Source organism: Acinonyx jubatus, chromosome B4, assembly GCF_027475565.1.
Source record: "Acinonyx jubatus isolate Ajub_Pintada_27869175 chromosome B4, VMU_Ajub_asm_v1.0, whole genome shotgun sequence".
NCBI classification, from domain to species: Eukaryota; Metazoa; Chordata; class Mammalia; order Carnivora; family Felidae; genus Acinonyx; species Acinonyx jubatus.
In genome coordinates this window covers 80,026,148-80,044,256 of record NC_069387.1, presented here as the reverse complement: position 1 = coordinate 80,044,256, position 18,109 = coordinate 80,026,148, and the positions used below count along the sequence as shown (strand labels likewise).

Here is an 18,109-nt window from a genome sequence, read left to right as displayed (position 1 = left end):
ATTAGTAAATTAAATATGGGAAATTAAAATAATTAAATTATTAAATTTAATTAAATATATTTAATATTTATGTAAATATGTAAATATGTTTAATATTTAATTTAATTTAGTAAATTATTAACTATGGAAAAATAAAATAAAAATGGGAAATAAATTAATTAAAATGACTGTGGAAGGGCAAACACAGATTATGGAAATCTGTATTGAATTCACAGGAGACACAGTTAAAAGTAGGTTTTTTAAAACTATATTTTAAATATAGACTCCTTGGCCTGACCTGGTTCTGTGAATACATGGGTCACATGATGAGGAATCTAGGTCTACAGAAGGGGTCCAGATTAGAAGCAACCAATACCTACAAAGCATCCTATCCACAAAAGGAAGGTGAATGCTAACAGAAACCTCTTGCCACACTCCTAGCCGGCCAGACGGCCTCTGCCAATCCTATCGCAAAAAGTAGAGCAAGAATCACACTAACAGAGAGAAACAAGGGGTGACAGTGCATCACAGTAAGGAAACATATAGAAAATAAGGACAGTCCATTTGTTCCACTGGCCCATCAAGCTTCTGCCTTGCATAGATTAGTCAGCTTCTGGAGTGACTAAAGCAGGGCTGCAGTCTTCCAGAGCCTATGGAGTTGCAGATTGCTTCCTTTGTATGGTCAGCTTGCATGGCGTTGGTGGATTAGGAATGCTCTACCAGTTTCAAGATGCTGGCTGCACTCTGCTGTGGTGAATCCAGGGACCCACCATCTTTACTGGAGTAGGGGTGGACTAAATAACAGTGAATGGGTTTCTCCACAGGGGTTTTTTGGAGTTGGACATTCCACTTCTTCACTCATACAGCATCTTCTCGTATAAAGGGGTGAGAATCTGTGCTCAGACTCACAGGTAATTGCTCCCTAACCCAGCAGTGTAAGGTAGTTAGGGTAGAGCCAAGGGCCCATATCTGTTGCCTTAGCGTTAGATTGCCTATCTCATTTAGATCCTTCCATTTATGCCCTTGATAATGGTGGGAGGGCTCCCATAAAAGATTTCATAAGGGGAGAACCCCATCTGCTTTGTGGGGCTACATCTGAATTTCAACAAAGTGATTGGAAACACCTGGTGCCAGTGTAGGTGGGTTTCCTGAAAGTTTACTCAATTGCAGCTTCAGGGTTCAGTTCATTCGTTCCACCTTCCTGGAGCTCTGGGGTCAGTATGCCTGTGTAACTTCCAGGTGATCTTTAACCCTTTGCCACCAGCTGCACCACCTCAGCCACAATGCTGGCCTGTTATCTGATCCCATAGTGATAGGGATCCCAAATCAAGGAATGATTTCTTTTAGAAGAAGTTGGGCCACTTCATGTGCCTTTTCTGTGTGAGCAGGGAAGGCTTGCACCCAGTCTGAGAAAGTGCACACAAGGACCAACAGATATTTATAGCCTTGGACCCAGCGAAGCTCAATGAAGTCCACCATCATATTTTCAAATGGGGCTCCCCCAACACTGCACCCCAGGGACAGCCTTCGGTTGCTGAAGTAGGTTACTCTGAGCACATGTTTCACATTGCTCACAGTGATCAATTGTGCTAAATATTGTTGAGATTGAGCAAGATAACAGTAAAAAGAAGACTCACATCTTTGGAAAACTAAGAGTTTGAAAGACACAGGTTACTGAGTTGTTAGGCTTTAAACTAATGAAAGGGGGTTGAGGAGAGAATGTGAAGTAAAAAAATAGTGATGACAATAATAGCCAAATGTAGGCTAAAGTTGATGCTTTTTAAAATTCAGATTACAGAACAAGCAAGGAGACATTTACTAGGAATAGAATGTTTCAAAGGATTTGAACACAATATAAAAACTAATTCAGCGTTTAGTAAATAATATCATGAATAATTTTAAATCCTAATAAATAAGAGGGCATTTGTTACCAAAAATTTCAAAGTATAACCGACTATCTAAAAATAGAGATTTGTTAGACAATCTGAAATTACTATGTCATATTGGATAAAAGAGCACTAAAAATGAGAAATAGAGTCTACAATTAGGAAATTACATTGGAGATAATTTAGACAAGGACAAATTTCTGCAAAGAACTTATTATGGGAGAAATACCTGTACTTTTTAGAGAGTCTAGTCATAGTTTAATGCCAAATTGACTTAACCTTAAATAATGTTTAACCTAACAAAATATGGATATTGTATTCATACAGTGGCAATGACAAAACCTTTTTAGAAGAGAAAGGATTTTATATTATTTTTTAATTGACCAAGAAACATTGAGACGTTTCTTGAGACAAAGTGTGGGAGTTTCTATAGATTCTTTTGAATAACAAATATGAGTCTTTCAATCACGGGTATTTTATTTAAATTCTAGAAGAGTAATTTGATAAATGAACACAAGCAAAACTGTGACCATAATCAAATAGAGAAGTCCATATTTATTATAATTTATTTTGGAAAAATTATTTTGAAACTGCTAAATTTATGGGCAGATCAACTGGCAAATTACAGTAATCTTGTAGGAAAGATGTCATTGAGACACTCAAAAGACTATTAAGGGTGGGATGCAAAAAGAACTAAGTGATTAACTATAATCTGAAAAGACAAAATGTTCTTAAAGGTGTTATTCAAATTGGATGTTTAAAGGGAATGGTACAACCTTAGTAATTTAGGTAAGGATGATTGCAAGCAAAAGTAATACTGTTAATACCCTTACTTTGTTTTCAGAGTGTTCACAATGTAAAGAAATGTCCTCTACCACAACTCAGGACTGTACAGAGATTAGGCTAAAGATACATGTTTAGAAGATCTCAAGAACTTCAACTGGACCAATGAAAACTAAGTCTTCCTGAGTTTAAATTTTCACTAATCTTTTTAGCTGTGTATCCCTCAAACTGATTTTAGCCTCACTGACCATTGCTTCTACTGTGCCTAATGTTAATAATAATGTTAATATCCGAGGGAAATCGGGAAGATGGCGGCATAGGAGGACGCTGGGCTCACCGCGCGTCCTGCTGATCACTTAGATTCCACCTACACCTGCCTAAATAACCCAGAAAACCACCAGAAGACTAGCAGACCGGAGTCTCCAGAGCCAAGCGCAGAAGAGAGGCCCACGGAAGAGGGTAGGAAGGGTAGTGAGGCAGTGTGCACTACATGGACTGGCGGGAGGGAGCCGGGGCGGAGGGGCGGCCCGCCGCCAAGCAGAGCCCCCGAATCTGGCTTGAAAAGTGGAGGGGCCAGACGGGTGTGTGTTCTGACAGCAAGTGGGACTTAGCATCTGGGAGGTCATAAGTTAACAGCTCTGCTCAGAAAGCGGTAAGGCTGGAGGACAAAGGGAGGGAGAGTTGCTGAGCCCCAGGACGACAGAGCTCAGTTTGGCAGGGAACAAAGGTGCTCACCAGCGCCATCTCCCTCGCCCATCCCCCAGCCAAAATCCCAAAGGGAACCGGTTCCTGCCAGGGAACTTGCTTGCTCCTCACAAACACCCAACGCTGTGCTTCTGTAGAACTACCCCTCCGGCAGCAGGTCTGACTCCCTCCCGCTGCCACAGGGCCCCTCCTGAAGTGGATCACCTAAGGACAAGCGAGCTAAGCCTGCCTCTCCTGCCCCTGTGCACCTTGCCTACCCACCCCAGCTAATACGCCAGATCCCCAGTACCACAAGCCTGGCAGTGTGCAAGTAGCCCAGATGGGCCATGCCACCCCACAGTGAATCCCGCCCCTAGGAGAGGGAAAGAGAAGGCACACACCAGTCTGACTATGGCCCCAGTGGTGGGCTGGGGGCAAACATCAGGTCTGACTGCGGCCTTGCCCACCAACTCCAGTTATACACCGCAGCACAGGGGAGGTGCCCTGCAGGTCCGCACCACTCCAGGGACTATCCAAAATGACCAAACGGAAGAATTCCCCTCAAAAGAATCTCCAGGAAATAACAACAGCTAATGAGCTGATCAAAAAGGATTTAAATAATATAACAGAAAGTGAATTTAGAATAATAGTCATAAAATTAATCGCTGGGCTTGAAAACAGTATAGAGGACAGCAGAGAATCTCTTGCTACAGAGATCAAGGGACTAAGGAACAGCCAGGAGGAGCTGAAAAACGCTTTAAACGACATGCAAAATAAAATGGAAATGACCATGGCTCGGATTGAAGCGGCAGAGGAGAGAATAGGTGAACTAGAAGATAAAATTATGGAAAAAGAGGAAGCCGAGAAAAAGAAAGATAAAAAAATCCAGGAGTATGAGGAGAAAATTAGAGAACTAAGTGATACACTAAAAAGAAATAATATATGCATAATTGGTATCCCAGAGGAGGAAGAGAGAGGGAAAGGTGCTGAAGGTGTACTTGAAGAAATCATAGCTGAGAACTTCCCTGAACTGGGGAAGGAAAAAGGCATTGAAATCCAAGAGGCACAGAGAACTCCCTTCAGATGTAACTTGAATCGATCTTCTGCACGACATATCAAAAATACAAGGATAAAGAGAAAATTCTGAAAGCAGCAAGGGATAAACGTGCCCTAACATATAAAGGGAGACCTATAAGACTTGTGACTGATCTCTCTTTTGAAACTTGGCAGGCCAGAAAGGCATGGCAGGAGATCTTCAATGTGATGAACAGAAAAATATGCAGCCAAGAATCCTTTATCCAGCAAGTCTGTCATTTAGAATAGAAGGAGAGATAAAGGTCTTCCCAAACAAACAAAAACTGAAGGAATTTGTCACCACTAAACCAGCCCTACAAGAGATCCTAAGGGGGATCCTGTGAGACAAAGTACCAGAGACATCGCTACAAGCATAAAACATACAGACATCACAATGACTCTAAACCCGTATCTTTCTATAATAACACTGAATGTAAATGGACTAAATGCACCAACCAAAAGACATAGGGTATCAGAATGGATAAAAAAACAAGACCTATCTAATTGCTGTCTACAAGAGACTCATTTTAAACCTGAGGACAACTTTAGATTGAGAGTGAGGGGATGGAGAACTATTTATCATGCTACTGAAAGCCAAAAGAAAGCTGGAGTAGCCATACTTATGTGAGACAAACTAGACTTTAAATTAAAGGCTGTAACAAGAGATGAAGAAGGGCATTATATAATAATCACAGGGTCTATCCATCAGGAAGAGCTAACAGTTATAAATGTCTATGCGCCGAATACCGGAGCCCCCAAATATATAAAACAATTACTCATAAACATAAGCAACCTTATTGATAAGAATGTTGTAATTGCAGGGGACTTTAACACTCCACTTACAGAAATGGATAGATCATCTAGACACACGGTCAATAAAGAAACAAGGGCCCTGAATGAGACATTGGATCAGATGGATTTGACAGATATATTTAGAACTCTGCATCCCAAAGCAACAGAATATACTTTCTTCTAGAGTGCACATGGAACATTCTCCAAGATAGATCACATACTGGGTCACAAAAGAGCCCTTCATAAGTATACAATAATTGAAATCATACCATGCATACTTTCAGACCACAATGCTATGAAGCTTGAAATCAACCACAGGAAAAAGTCTGGAAAACCTCCAAAAGCATGGAGGTTAAAGAACACCCTACTAAAGAATTAGTGGGTCAACCAGGCAATTAGAGAAGAAATAAAAAAAAATATATGGAAACAAACAAAAATGAAAATACAAGCATCCAAACGCTTTGGGATGCAGCGAAGGCAGTCCTGAGAGGAAAATACATTGCAATCCAGGCCTATCTCAAGAAACAAGAAAAATCCCAAATGCAAAATCTAACAACACACCTAAAGGAAATAGAAGCAGAACAGCAAAGGCAGCCTAAACCCAGCAGAAGAAGAGAAATAATAAAGATTAAGCAGAAATAAATAATATAGAATCTAAAAAAACTGTAGAGCAGATCAATGAAACCAAGAGTTGGTTTTTTGAAAAAATAAACAAAATTGACAAACTTCTAGCCAAGCTTCTCAAAAAGAAAAGGGAGATGACCCAAACAGATAAAATCATGAATGAAAATGGAATTATTACAACCAATCCCTCAGAGATACAAACAATTATCAGGGAATACTATGAAAAATTATATGCCAACAAACTGGACAACCTGGAAGAAATGGACAAATTCCTAAACACCCACAGGCTTCCACAACTCAATCAGGAGGAAATAGAAAGCTTGAACAGACCCATAACCAGCAGAGAAATTGAATCGGTTATCAAAAATCTCCCAACAAATAAGAGTCCAGGACCAGATGGCTTCCCAGGGGAGTTCTACCAGACGTTTAAAGCAGAGATAATACCTATCCTTCTCAAGCTATTCCAAGAAATAGAAAGGGAAGGAAAACTTCCAGACTCATTCTATGAAGCCAGTATTACTTTGATTCCTAAACTAGACAGAGACCCAGTAAAAAAAGAGAACGACAAGCCAATATCCCTGATGAATATGGATGCAAAAATTCTCAATAAGATACTAGCAAATCGAATTTAACAGCATATAAAAAGAATTATTCACCATGATCAAGTGGGATTCATTCCTGGGAGGCAGGGCTGGTTCAACATTCGCAAATCAATCAACGTGATACATCACATTAATAAAAGATAAGAACCATATGATCCTGTCAATCGATGCAGAAAAGGCCTTTGACAAAATTCAGCACCCTTTCTTAATAAAAACCCTTGAGAAAATCGGGATAGAAGGAACATACTTAAACATCATAAAAGCCATTTATGAAAAGCCCACAGCTAACATCATCCTCAATGGGGAAAAACTGAGAGCTTTTTCCCTGAGATCAGGAACACGACAGGGATGCCCACTCTCACCGCTCTTGTTTAACATAGTGTTGGAAGTTCTAGCATCAGCAATCAGACAACAAAAGGAAATCAAAGGCATCAAAATTGGCAAAGATGAAGTCAAGCTTTCACTTTTTGCAGATGACATGATATTGTACATGGAAAATCCAATAGACTCTACCAAAAGTCTGCTAGAACTGATACATGAATTCAGCAAAGTTGTAGGATACAAAATCAATGTACAGAAATCAGTTGCATTCTTATACACTAACAATGAAGCAACAGAAAGACAAATAAAGATACTGATCCCATTCACAATTGCACCAAGAAGCATAAAATACCTAGGAATAGATCTAACCAAAGATGTAAAAGATCTGTATGCTGAAAACTATAGAAAGCTTATGAAGGAAATTGAAGATATAAAGAAATGGAAAGACATTCCCTGCTCATGGATTGGAAGAATAAATTGTCAAAATGTCAATACTACCCAAAGCTATCTACACATTCAATGCAATCCAAATCAAAATTGCACCAGCATTCTTCTCGAAAGTAGAACAAGCAATCCTAAAATTCATATGGAACCACAAAAGGCCCCGAATAGCCAAAGTAATTTTGAAGAAGAAGACCACAGCGGGAGGCATCACAATCCCAGACTTTAGCCTCTACTACAAAGCTATAATCATCAAGACAGCATGGTATTGGCACAAAAACAGACACACAGACCAATGGAATAGCATAGAAATCCCAGAACTAGACCCACAAAAGTATGGCCAACTAATCTTTGACAAAGCAGGAAAGACTATCCAATGGAAAAAAGACAGTCTCTTTAACAAATGGTGCTGGGAGAACTGGACAGCAACATGCAGAAGATTGAAACTAGACCACTTTCTCACACCATTCACAAAAATAAACTCAAAATGGATAAAGGACCTGAATGTGAGACAGGAAACCATCAAAACCCTAGAGGAGAAAGCAGGAAAAGACCTCTCTGACCTCAGCCGTAGCAATCTCTTACTCGACACATCCCCAAAGGCAAGGGAATTAAAAGCAAAAATGAACTACTGGGACCTTAGGAAGATAAAAAGCTTCTGCACGGCAAAGGAAACAACCAACAAAACTAAAAGGCAACCAACGGAATGGGAAAAGATATTTGCAAATGACATATCGGACAAAGGGCTAGTATCCAAAATCTATAAAGAACTCACCAAACTCCACACCCGAAAAACAAATAACCCATTGAAGAAATGAGCAGAAAACATGAGTAGACACTTCTCTAAAGAAGACATCCGGATGGGCAACAGGCACATGAAAAGATGCTCAACGTCGCTCCTTATCAGGGAAATAGAAATCAAAACCACACTCAGATATCACCTCACGCCAGTCAGAGTGGCCAAAATGAACAAATCAGGAGACTATAGATGCTGGCGAGGATGTGGAGAAACGGGAACCCTCTTGCACTGTTGGTGGGAATGCAAATTGGTGCAGCCACTCTGGAAAACAGGGTGGAGGCTCCTCAAAATAAAAATAGACCTACCCTATGACCCAGCAATAGCACTGCTAGGAATTTATCCAAGGGATACAGGAGTACTGATGCATAGGGGCACTTGTACCCCAATGTTCATAGCAGCACTCTCAACAATAGCCAAATTATGGAAAGAGCCTAAATGTCCATCAACTGATGAATGGATAAAGAAATTGTGGTTTATATACACAATGGAGTACTACATGGCAATGAGAAAGAATGAAATATGGCCCTTTGTAGCAACATGGATGGGACTGGAGAGTGTTATGCTAAGTGAAATAAGCCATACAGAGAAAGACAGATACCATATGTTTTCACTCTTATGTGGATCCTGAGAAACTTAACAGAAACCCATGGGGGAGGGGAAGGAAAAAAAAAAAAGAGAGGTTAGAGTGGGAGAGAGCCAAAGCATAAGAGACTCTTAAAAACTGAGAACAAACTGAGGGTTGATGGGGGTGGGAGGGCGGGGAGTGTGGGCGATGGGTATTGAGGAGGGCATCTTTTGGGATGAGCACTGGGTGTTGTATGGAAACCAATTTGATAACAAATTTCATATACTGAAAATAAAATAAAAAAAATAATTAAAAAATAATGTTAATATCCTCTATGGTAAATAACTAGCAGTTGACAGACATTAAAATATATAAATAAAGCATTTTAGAATGACAATGATAAATTAATGCCTTAGCTTGGACAGTGTGTCTAACACAAACTCATTTGGATTGATAAATGAAAGAATTAAAACAACAACAACAAACACCATTGAGAATCTTAGGCTTCACTCTATTAGATTTTCTCAATATGTCATATGTATCTTTTATTATTTTTCTGTGCTTTTTTAATTTCTAAAATTAGATAATGCTCCTGGATCATTAGATCGGCTTTCTCAAAATATAAGCAGTATAGGTATATGGACGCCTGGGTGGCTCTGTCAGTTAAGCCTCCAACTCTTGATTTCAGTTCAAGTCAAGATCTTGCAGTTTGAGAGTTTGAGCCCCATGTCTGGCTCTGCACTGACCGCATGGAGTCTGCTTGGGAGTCTCTCTCTTCCTGTCTCTCTGCCCCTCTCCTGCTCACTAGTGTGCTCTCTCATAATAAAGAAATAAACTTAAAAAAAGTATATACATAAATGATCATGGAAAAAATGTAATCAATGGTTTCATTAACTATTATTCCTGAAATCATTCATGACTCAAATATCTTTTAAGATCCAGTTCATTAATGAACTGTTCAGAAGTATTTAGAGAGTATTTTTCAAAATATTCAAATCAAGACCCATAGTTAAGATAAAAAGAAATGAAAAAAAGACCTAATGAACATACATTTCTATTAAAAAACATGAAACATGATATGTAACTGTGAAAATGTTTTTATTATATTTAATGTTTTACATTTTTTCCATGACACAGAAAAATTTTGAAACCCTGAAATTCTAAATTATGACCTACAGTTCAAAAATCTGTAGGTAAAGTTTTACTTTAATTCTACTATTTTGATTTTACTGGGATAACTATCTATGTTTGTATCTATGTCTATAAAAATCTGAAAAGAATAAATACACTGAGTTACCATTGTTTTTCCAAATTACACTTATAGTTTTCAGTTAGCTCCAGAGTATCCCATGTTGTTGAAGAGATTTTTTGAGCATAGAAACACCAAATAAGTTTGAATTTCATAATTAATTTTTAAAATATAGCAGTGAAATAACACATTTTGTCACCTATAATTGATACACTTATAAACGCTAACAATTTTCTAATAGAAACTAAAAAACTAATTTCTAAGGGATCTACTTAGACACATGAACAATTTTTAAATAGACAACATTTTCTAATTTGAGCATCAACACTAATCTTTAATCTCTGCCAAAATTTTCCTCTCATTTTGTTAGAGTATGCAGCAATAATTTGGTAGTGTTACAAAAACTATAAATGAATATTAGTTGTAAGCACGTTCAACTAAAATAAATAAAGATGTAATACTTTATGTTGTATGTTACATCAAATATAATATAAATACAAAGATATTTTGATCCTTGACTAGCATTCAAAGACAACAGAGACCGATTGAAAATCTCAACTCCATTTCTTTCAGATATTCATAGGAAATGGAAGTGAGATGAGAAAAAATATCTGTTAAAGGTTATCAATAAAATTATCTTTGGAACAAAGATTTTTTTTGTAAATATAGCTTGAGAAGGTATAAAGATGAATATCAAAGACATGAAAGCAAAAAACACTGAAAGAAACTATGTATTGGAAGCTATAATTAGATTCATTGATATTATTGGGGTTCCTTTGTTCATTTGCATTATACATTATGCAACAGGATATTCATTTGCTTGAGAAAGAAACAACCCTTTGTATCATGTTCATGAAGGCTTTTTTCACTTGCTGGTTCCGTAAAGTGTAAATGAAAGGATTTAAAAGTGGGGCAATGGAGGTATTGAGCACTGCAATTCCCTTGGAAAAAGATATTCTTTGTTTGACTGACGGCTTGACGTACATGAAGATACAGCTGCCATAAGAAAGAGATATCACATCATGTGAGAGGAACATGTTGAAAAAGCCTTTTTCTTCTGATTAGTTGAAGGGATTTTTAGAATTGTTAATGCAATAAAGCTGTATGATATTATCACCATTACCAATGTGACCACAAGTGTCATTGATGCAGAAATGAATCCCATGGTCTCTAAGAGCTGTGTGTCTGAGCAGGAGATCTGCAGCAGGGGAGTTGTATCACAGTAGAAATGATCAACAACGTTGGAGGCACAGAAGTCAAGGTTTATGCCTAAGAGGAGAGGTGGAAAGATGACAAAAAACCCAGCAAGCCAACAACAGAAGACAAGTTGCATGCAGATCTTACTGCTCATGATGGTTGTGTAGTGCAGGGGCTTACAGATGGCAACATAGCGGTCATAGGACATGGCTGCCAGCAAGTAAAATTCAGATGCACCAAGAAGGAAGGCAAAAAACACTTGAGTAACACAACAATTAAAGGAAATGGTTTTGTTCCCAGTTGCCATAGCAACCAACAATTTGGGAATGCATGTGGTAGTATAGGAAATTTCTAGGAAGGAAAAATTCCGAAGGAAAAAATACATGGGGGTCTTGAGGGTGATATCCACCAGGGTGAGTGTGATGATGAGCAGATTGCCAGTGACACTTAGCAGGTAGGTGAGAAGCAGGAAGACAAATAGCACAACTTTCAATTGTGGATCATCAGTCAAACCTGCCAGGATAAACACTGTCACTTGTGTGTGATTTCCCATTACTGTCCTCTACTTTTCCAGGTCTAAATAGAAAAGAAAGAAAGAAATTGATAGTCCTAAGGGGAAAATAGCAGTGGTAACTAGTGTCTAAAATTAGGAAAGCAATCTTTCAGATAGAGTAACACCATTCATATTTTAGGAGGTTATGCCAGGAAGAACAATAGTTTGCATTTCCGAAGTATCTGGATAGAGAATTTTATGTTTACTTTGCAATTCTGCCAGAGAATAATGATAGCGATGATTGATATGATAGCGGTTGTTGATTGTTTTTATATGAGGGAAATTAGAAGGAGTTTTAAAGCATGCACAAGTGCTTCTTTCTTGATTTTAGCAAGAATTGAGATGGATACCATTTCTTACTCAATTAAGAGCTTTACATTCAGAACCAAAATGATTGTCATTAAAATTATATCAGAAAATGGTTTTCATAAAATACACACACACCACACACACACACACACACACACACACACACACACACACACACACACCTCACCATCATCAATAGACAGGGTTATATAACTTTACCATTTTACTTAATCAAATTCAAATGCCTGATTCTTCTGTCATTTACTTTCATGGCTAATGAGATACAGTTTCCAATAAGTGAATATGAAACATCACGAATAGTTTTATTTTCTGTCCTTAGTAGTATTTCCATCCCATCAAACTCTGTTATCATTCCCACTCTTCCCACGTTGTACTCCCAAACAAAATCAGCAGGAATATTCTGGTAATATTTGTGTGTCTAATAAGAAACTGCAGTTTTCCTAAGTTATGATTCTGAAAAATGAAAAAAAAATGAGAGTAATGGATATAGAAGCATATAGAAATATATAAATATGAGTTCAGGAAATCATATGAAGTGGGAGAAAGATAAAGATAAATCTGTATGGAAACCTAGAGATATAGAAGGGATTTTTAGAAATAGGTTATTGAGCTTAAGAAATTAAATTAGTAAGAAAAATTGAAAGAAGATTAAGACATTTAAATTAGTAATAATCCTGAAATTAAAAATATGTAAGTTTGTAAGTATTAATAAATACAAATTATAAGAAAATATTTGTCATGAAATTTCTCTCTCTGTTTCTATGCTTTACACTTAGCATTTTAATCTTTCTGTAAAATACAGACTGAAAAGATGAACAATTTGAGGTCAGCATGGCTTAAAAGAGATGAACAGTATTTGGTAAATTTCAAATACAATGAATCACAGAATAGTGTTGACAAAATTTTAGGAGGCATGTATTCCTTATCATAAGGATATTCAAATGTTTGGCTAAAATGTAATTAAATATTAACTATAGATAACAGTAGTCATCTCAACATATGGCATATATTAGAGACAATCAGATTGTTCTGGTTTGCACAGCTAGCAAATTGGACACCAAGATTAAGTTTGAAAGAGTGTTTTTCCCTACGTTGTGCTCTGAAAAATAACAACTTCTACCAATGATTATAGGACAGCTTATTGTGCTTTTTTCTTTTTTTAATAATGATTCTAAGGAACATTTATTTCCTTGGTACCTTCATATCAAACACATAAAATAAATAAGGTTTAGTAATGGGCCATAGATAAGACAATGTTTTCTGTTTTGAGAATATCAATATAATTATTTCAATCTCTAAAACATAGAATATAATTTCAAAGATATATACATAAATAAAAATAAACATAGAGTACAAATAAAAATTGTTTCCAGTTATATCTAAAAGTGTAGGTAAAAAATAAGATCTATTGTCAAATTCATGTTAATAATGTAGACATATATGGGTATAAAAGAAAGGACGGTTGTTTTTCCTGGACATTCCTCTTACATTCACATAATTGTGAAACGATTAATCATAAATTTTTCTTCATTTACACAAATTACTCCAAAGGCAACAACTGTAGGAATGTTATATCTAAAACACCTAATTCAGAGTTTTACTATGTCAGATTATTTCTTTGTCCAACTACAACAGTTACACCCACCAACTATCCCCAACACATATTGTACAAAAATTAACAAAGCTCACACTACAAAACCATTAGAAGTCAAGCTTCTGTTAAATATTATGAATATTAGTGAAATTTTAAAAAGGTAAAGTTTTTCAAAACTAAATTTTCATTGTATTCTGTCTTTTTTCATGATTTCCCCTTAATCAAAATTTGAAGGTTAGAAAAATAAGGTTAATACCATAATGGTAAAAATAAGACAAAATGGGTTAAAACAAATCTAATGGAAATATGGTCTTTAAATTTTCGACATACCAATTTTTTCATCCTTTTGAGTCCTAATCAGTCTGCCAAAAGCACTTTAAAAATCAAACACATTTTTGAAGATATTAAACAGGTTTATTCCAGCAAATTATCTCTGCTTCAATATTTAACTCTTTTATCATCATGCTGAACAGACCACAGTGAAAATTCCATTCTTCTCTGTAGGATTCTCCCTCTACCCCACAATCTGTGACTGATTTTCTTACTTATTTATGGCAACTTTGTAAATGGTTTTAAAAGTTTTTTTTTTTTCAGAGTTTTAGACTATTAAATTTCCCTGTCACTACAGTTGACTTATTTATGTTTTGAGTGCTTTTCTTGGTATTATTCACAGTGCCATATAAAATTCATCAGCACTTGATCTCATTGAATATTTATACTGTCTGTATCTTGAAAGAAAATATCTAAAGATTATGAGGAGTCCCCAGAGGATATGAGATCCAAGAAGAACATTCTCAAAGGGTCACAAATTTATACATTACGCATGAGTTCTCCCTAGGCACTAAATACTTAAAAAAAAATAAATTATATACTTTTTTTTCAAAACTGCTTTTAACTCTGTCTCCAAAGCTTTCAGTATAGATTTCCCTAATGTGTGTTTGCCCTTCCACACAGATGTGTTTTGAAACCCTAAATACATAGATAACTAGAAGTCAAAAAAGAAAATTTTAGTTGATAATAACAAGTGACAATATTAGTTGGAGAAGTTATTAACCTGTCATAGAAAAAATTGCACCTGAAATATCTAACATTTTATTCCATATAATCATTTCGTTTTTATTCTGAAATTCAGTCTTTACTCCAAATCGTCTTTACAATCTGATCTTATAGATCTTAAGACTGATTATTTCATAACACCCAAGCATTCTCCACTTTCTCTGTATTAATGGAATATTTGTCTCTGTCTACAACTAGCCTTCCTTGCAACTGGTTGTGACCATGTGACTAAATTATGAGCAAAGGACATAAGTGGAGATGTTGTGCAATTTCCTTTGATTGTTCTTTGATAAGAGGGGTTTGCCCTCCTCTTCCTCTCTGCTAGTCCCTCACACTTGTGATGCAGGTTGGATGGCAAACCATTTGGAACTATAAGTATGAGCAAGCACATGAGGAATACACTGGCCATTCAATAAGGGACAGCAGACCCAGGTTCCTAACACCATCGCAGGTCCTACCAGCTAAGAAACACAGTGACTTCGTAGAAGAGTTCCATGATGTGATATTTGTCTTTCTTACACTCTACCAAATCTATGGTATTAATCAAAACCCGAGAAGGGTCTGAACTTTTACCTAGAGTCTAACAGGTTGGCCCACCATCATTTCATAGATACTGATGGGGAGGCAAGCCTACCAGGTCAGCAACAGAAAACTTTATTATGTATTATATAGCAGGAAGCAGGAGCTTCATGTTCTCATCTGTTCTCCTGACCCCTAAATTCTCTTCAAGGAAGGGCCCTAACCCTAATAGATATTGTTATTTACACAATGCACCTACATTTAAAGCTGAGTAACACCAGGTTAGGAAATTCTCAGTCTTGTGAAGAGAAAATCTGCTTAATTTTGCCCTACTAGAAGAGAGTGTCTTTAATATACTGCTAAGGGGAAAAATAGGCCAAATCTATTACAAAACATTCTTGAAAACAGAGTCCAGAACAAAAGCTATCACAACATGTGGAAATGTTTCAGAATTTCCTTCCACCAAATCCACCCCTCATTTCTATACCAACTTGGCTTCAGCTGCAAATTCCCCTAAGCATGTTCCTATGTTAACCTCTCTGATTAACCTTCAGGTCTCTCTTATTACTCCCAAGGCACCACAGTGTTTTCCAACAAGATGCCAACCAATGTCCAGCCCTCACACAGGAAGTATAAACCCAAGAGTGCATGAGGTCTCCTAGAAAGAGTTTACAATTTGAGAGGTTGGCAGCCACATTAAGCGTGCATCATTCAGATTACAGGTTAGCAAGCCTCCCATGTAACATCCAGCTGGCTGATAAGCCTTAGAGCTCCCAATTCAGTAACTTATTTTTGGAGGGACTGCTTAAGTGTATTTAATCCAATTTGTTCTATTTGTTCAAGCCATTAGCCATGTGACATTTGTCTGCTTCATTATGACTCAAAATACGAGTGAGGAAGACATTTGGAAGTGTTTTTCCCAACTAAAATAAAAAACACAAGAAAAAACATACTAGTGAGGATGTGGAGAAAAACAGAACCCCCATGCACTGTTGGTAGGAATGCAAACTGATGCAGCCACTGTGGGAAACAGTTTGGAGCTTCCTCAAACATTAAAAATAGAACTACTCTATGATCCAGGAATTCCACCAAGGAATATGAAAACACTAATTCAAAAGGATGTATGTACCCCTATATTCATTGTAGTACTTTAGCCAAATTATGGAAGCAGCCCAAGTGTCCACTGATAGATAATAGATAAAGAAGAGGTGGTAAATATAAAAGAATATTATTCAGCCACAAAAAGAATGAAATCCTGTCGTCTGCAACAACATGGATGGATCCAGAAGATATTGTTCTAAATAAAATAAGTCAGAGAAAAATACCATATGATTTCACTCATATGTGAAAGTTAAGAAACAAAACAAACAAAGAAAGAAAAAGAGACACACCAAGAAACAGGCTCTTTAGAGAACAAATAGAGGGTCACCAGAGGGGAGATGGATAGGGAATGAGTGAAATAGGTGAAGGGATCAAGAGTACATTTATGATGAGCACTAAATAATATATACAATTGTTGAATCACTATACTGTACACCTGAAATCAAGATTATACTGTATGTTAATTTACTGGAATTAAAATAAATTTTAAAAAGAAGTATTTTGGAGCACCTGGGTGGCTCAGTTGGTTAAGCTTCTGACTTTGGCTCAGGTCATGATCTCAGGGTTCATGAGTTTGAGCCCCGTGTCAGGCTCTGAGCTGTCAGCTCTGAGCTGGAGCCTGCTTCAGATTCTGTGTCTCCCTCTCTCTCTCTCTGCCCCTCCTCTGCTCTCTCTCTCTTAAAGATCAATAAATAGTAAAAAAAAAAATTAAAATTAAATAAAAAATAAAAAGAATTATTTTGCCTAAGGGTGAAGGTAGGTGTATGGGGGTGACCAGGAGGTACTGGAGTGGCCCCCTCTTGTCTCTGCTATCCTCAGAGACCATCTGGTGGAGGATGGCAGACCTAACAGGTAAATTTAAGGCTCTTGCATTGGAGTATTTGTCTTCTGGAGGAAGGCAGGTATCTTGCCTGATACCAGGTTTTTCTCTCTCTCCACTTCTACAAAATCTGAGTGGTCCATTCCAGTAGCTATAATTGCATCTAGTTTCCAGTTATCCCCTACTCACACTGAGACCTTTCATCTAGAAAGATCAGGTGCAGGAGGGACAAGGACATTTTTTTAAAACTTATCCAGAATTAAACTTGAATCCACTAGACCCCTTGTGGCCATATTCCCACCTGGAATGTGTACCAACCTGACTGATTTGAGTTTGTTTAAAGCAATAATATGACAATGTATTGGGTGATATCACATTAAATTTATTAGAATTGTACCCTTAGGTTTCTGTAAACTGACAGTTTCTCAGACATTTCTTATTTTTTATAACCTAGACAGTTCTGAGAAGTACTTGTCAGGCATTTTCTAGAATCTCCCTTTATTGGAATGTGTCTGGAGTATCTGTTCTGGATACCCTCAGGTGATAGAGCAAGGGAATATATATTTATATCTATCCAGATTTATACACACAATTATGCATTTACATGTGATTCATTCTGTATCTATGTTATGCTACACATGAATTCATACTAGTATCTTCAACTTTAACCCAATATCACATGAATCATTCTACCTTTGTCCTCTTGCTCCTATGTATTACTCCAACAGTGAAACAATGGCTTCCTCCATCTGCAATTGACTTAATTATTCAATTCCAATAGAAATGTCCAGTAGGAAGCAACTATATCAACTAGAGTATAGGGCTTATGACTTGAGTCTTACTGATTCACTCATTTCCATCCATAGATTAGTATCATTTCCCCTACTCCCTTCAGTGAAGTTGTTTCTTACATTCAGAATACAATTAAATCCTCTGCATTCATTTGAAGATCCTGGATTTAATTTTTTTTTAATTTTCACACATTGGAGTTATTCTTTGTGTTGCAATGTTCTTTTTACTTGTTTTTACAACTGTAGTGTGATATACCCATCTTCATGGCATCATATTCAATAACTTTACTACACTAAAAAAAATCAACTGTGCTTCAACTGTTCAACCCTCCAGCTCCCAAGTCCTGGC

General features: G+C 37.0%; 3 protein-coding genes across 3 annotated transcripts in view; all 3 read right to left on the bottom strand.

Annotated features, from left to right (window-relative positions):
• Nucleotides 1-18,109, bottom strand: part of LOC106970341 (olfactory receptor 6C1-like) — a 164,173-nt gene that overhangs the window by 88,651 nt on the left and 57,413 nt on the right. The gene's annotated exons all lie outside the window — the stretch shown is intronic.
• LOC106970340 (olfactory receptor 6C3-like) overlaps nt 1-18,109 on the bottom strand; it is a 165,644-nt gene that overhangs the window by 90,236 nt on the left and 57,299 nt on the right. The window lies entirely within an intron of this gene.
• LOC128316408 (olfactory receptor 6C74-like) lies at nt 8,905-17,144 on the bottom strand. The gene is given in 2 exon segments (XM_053226350.1): nt 8,905-10,820; nt 10,823-17,144. Coding segments are annotated over 2 exon segments (936 nt in total). The 5' UTR covers nt 11,550-17,144; the 3' UTR covers nt 8,905-10,611.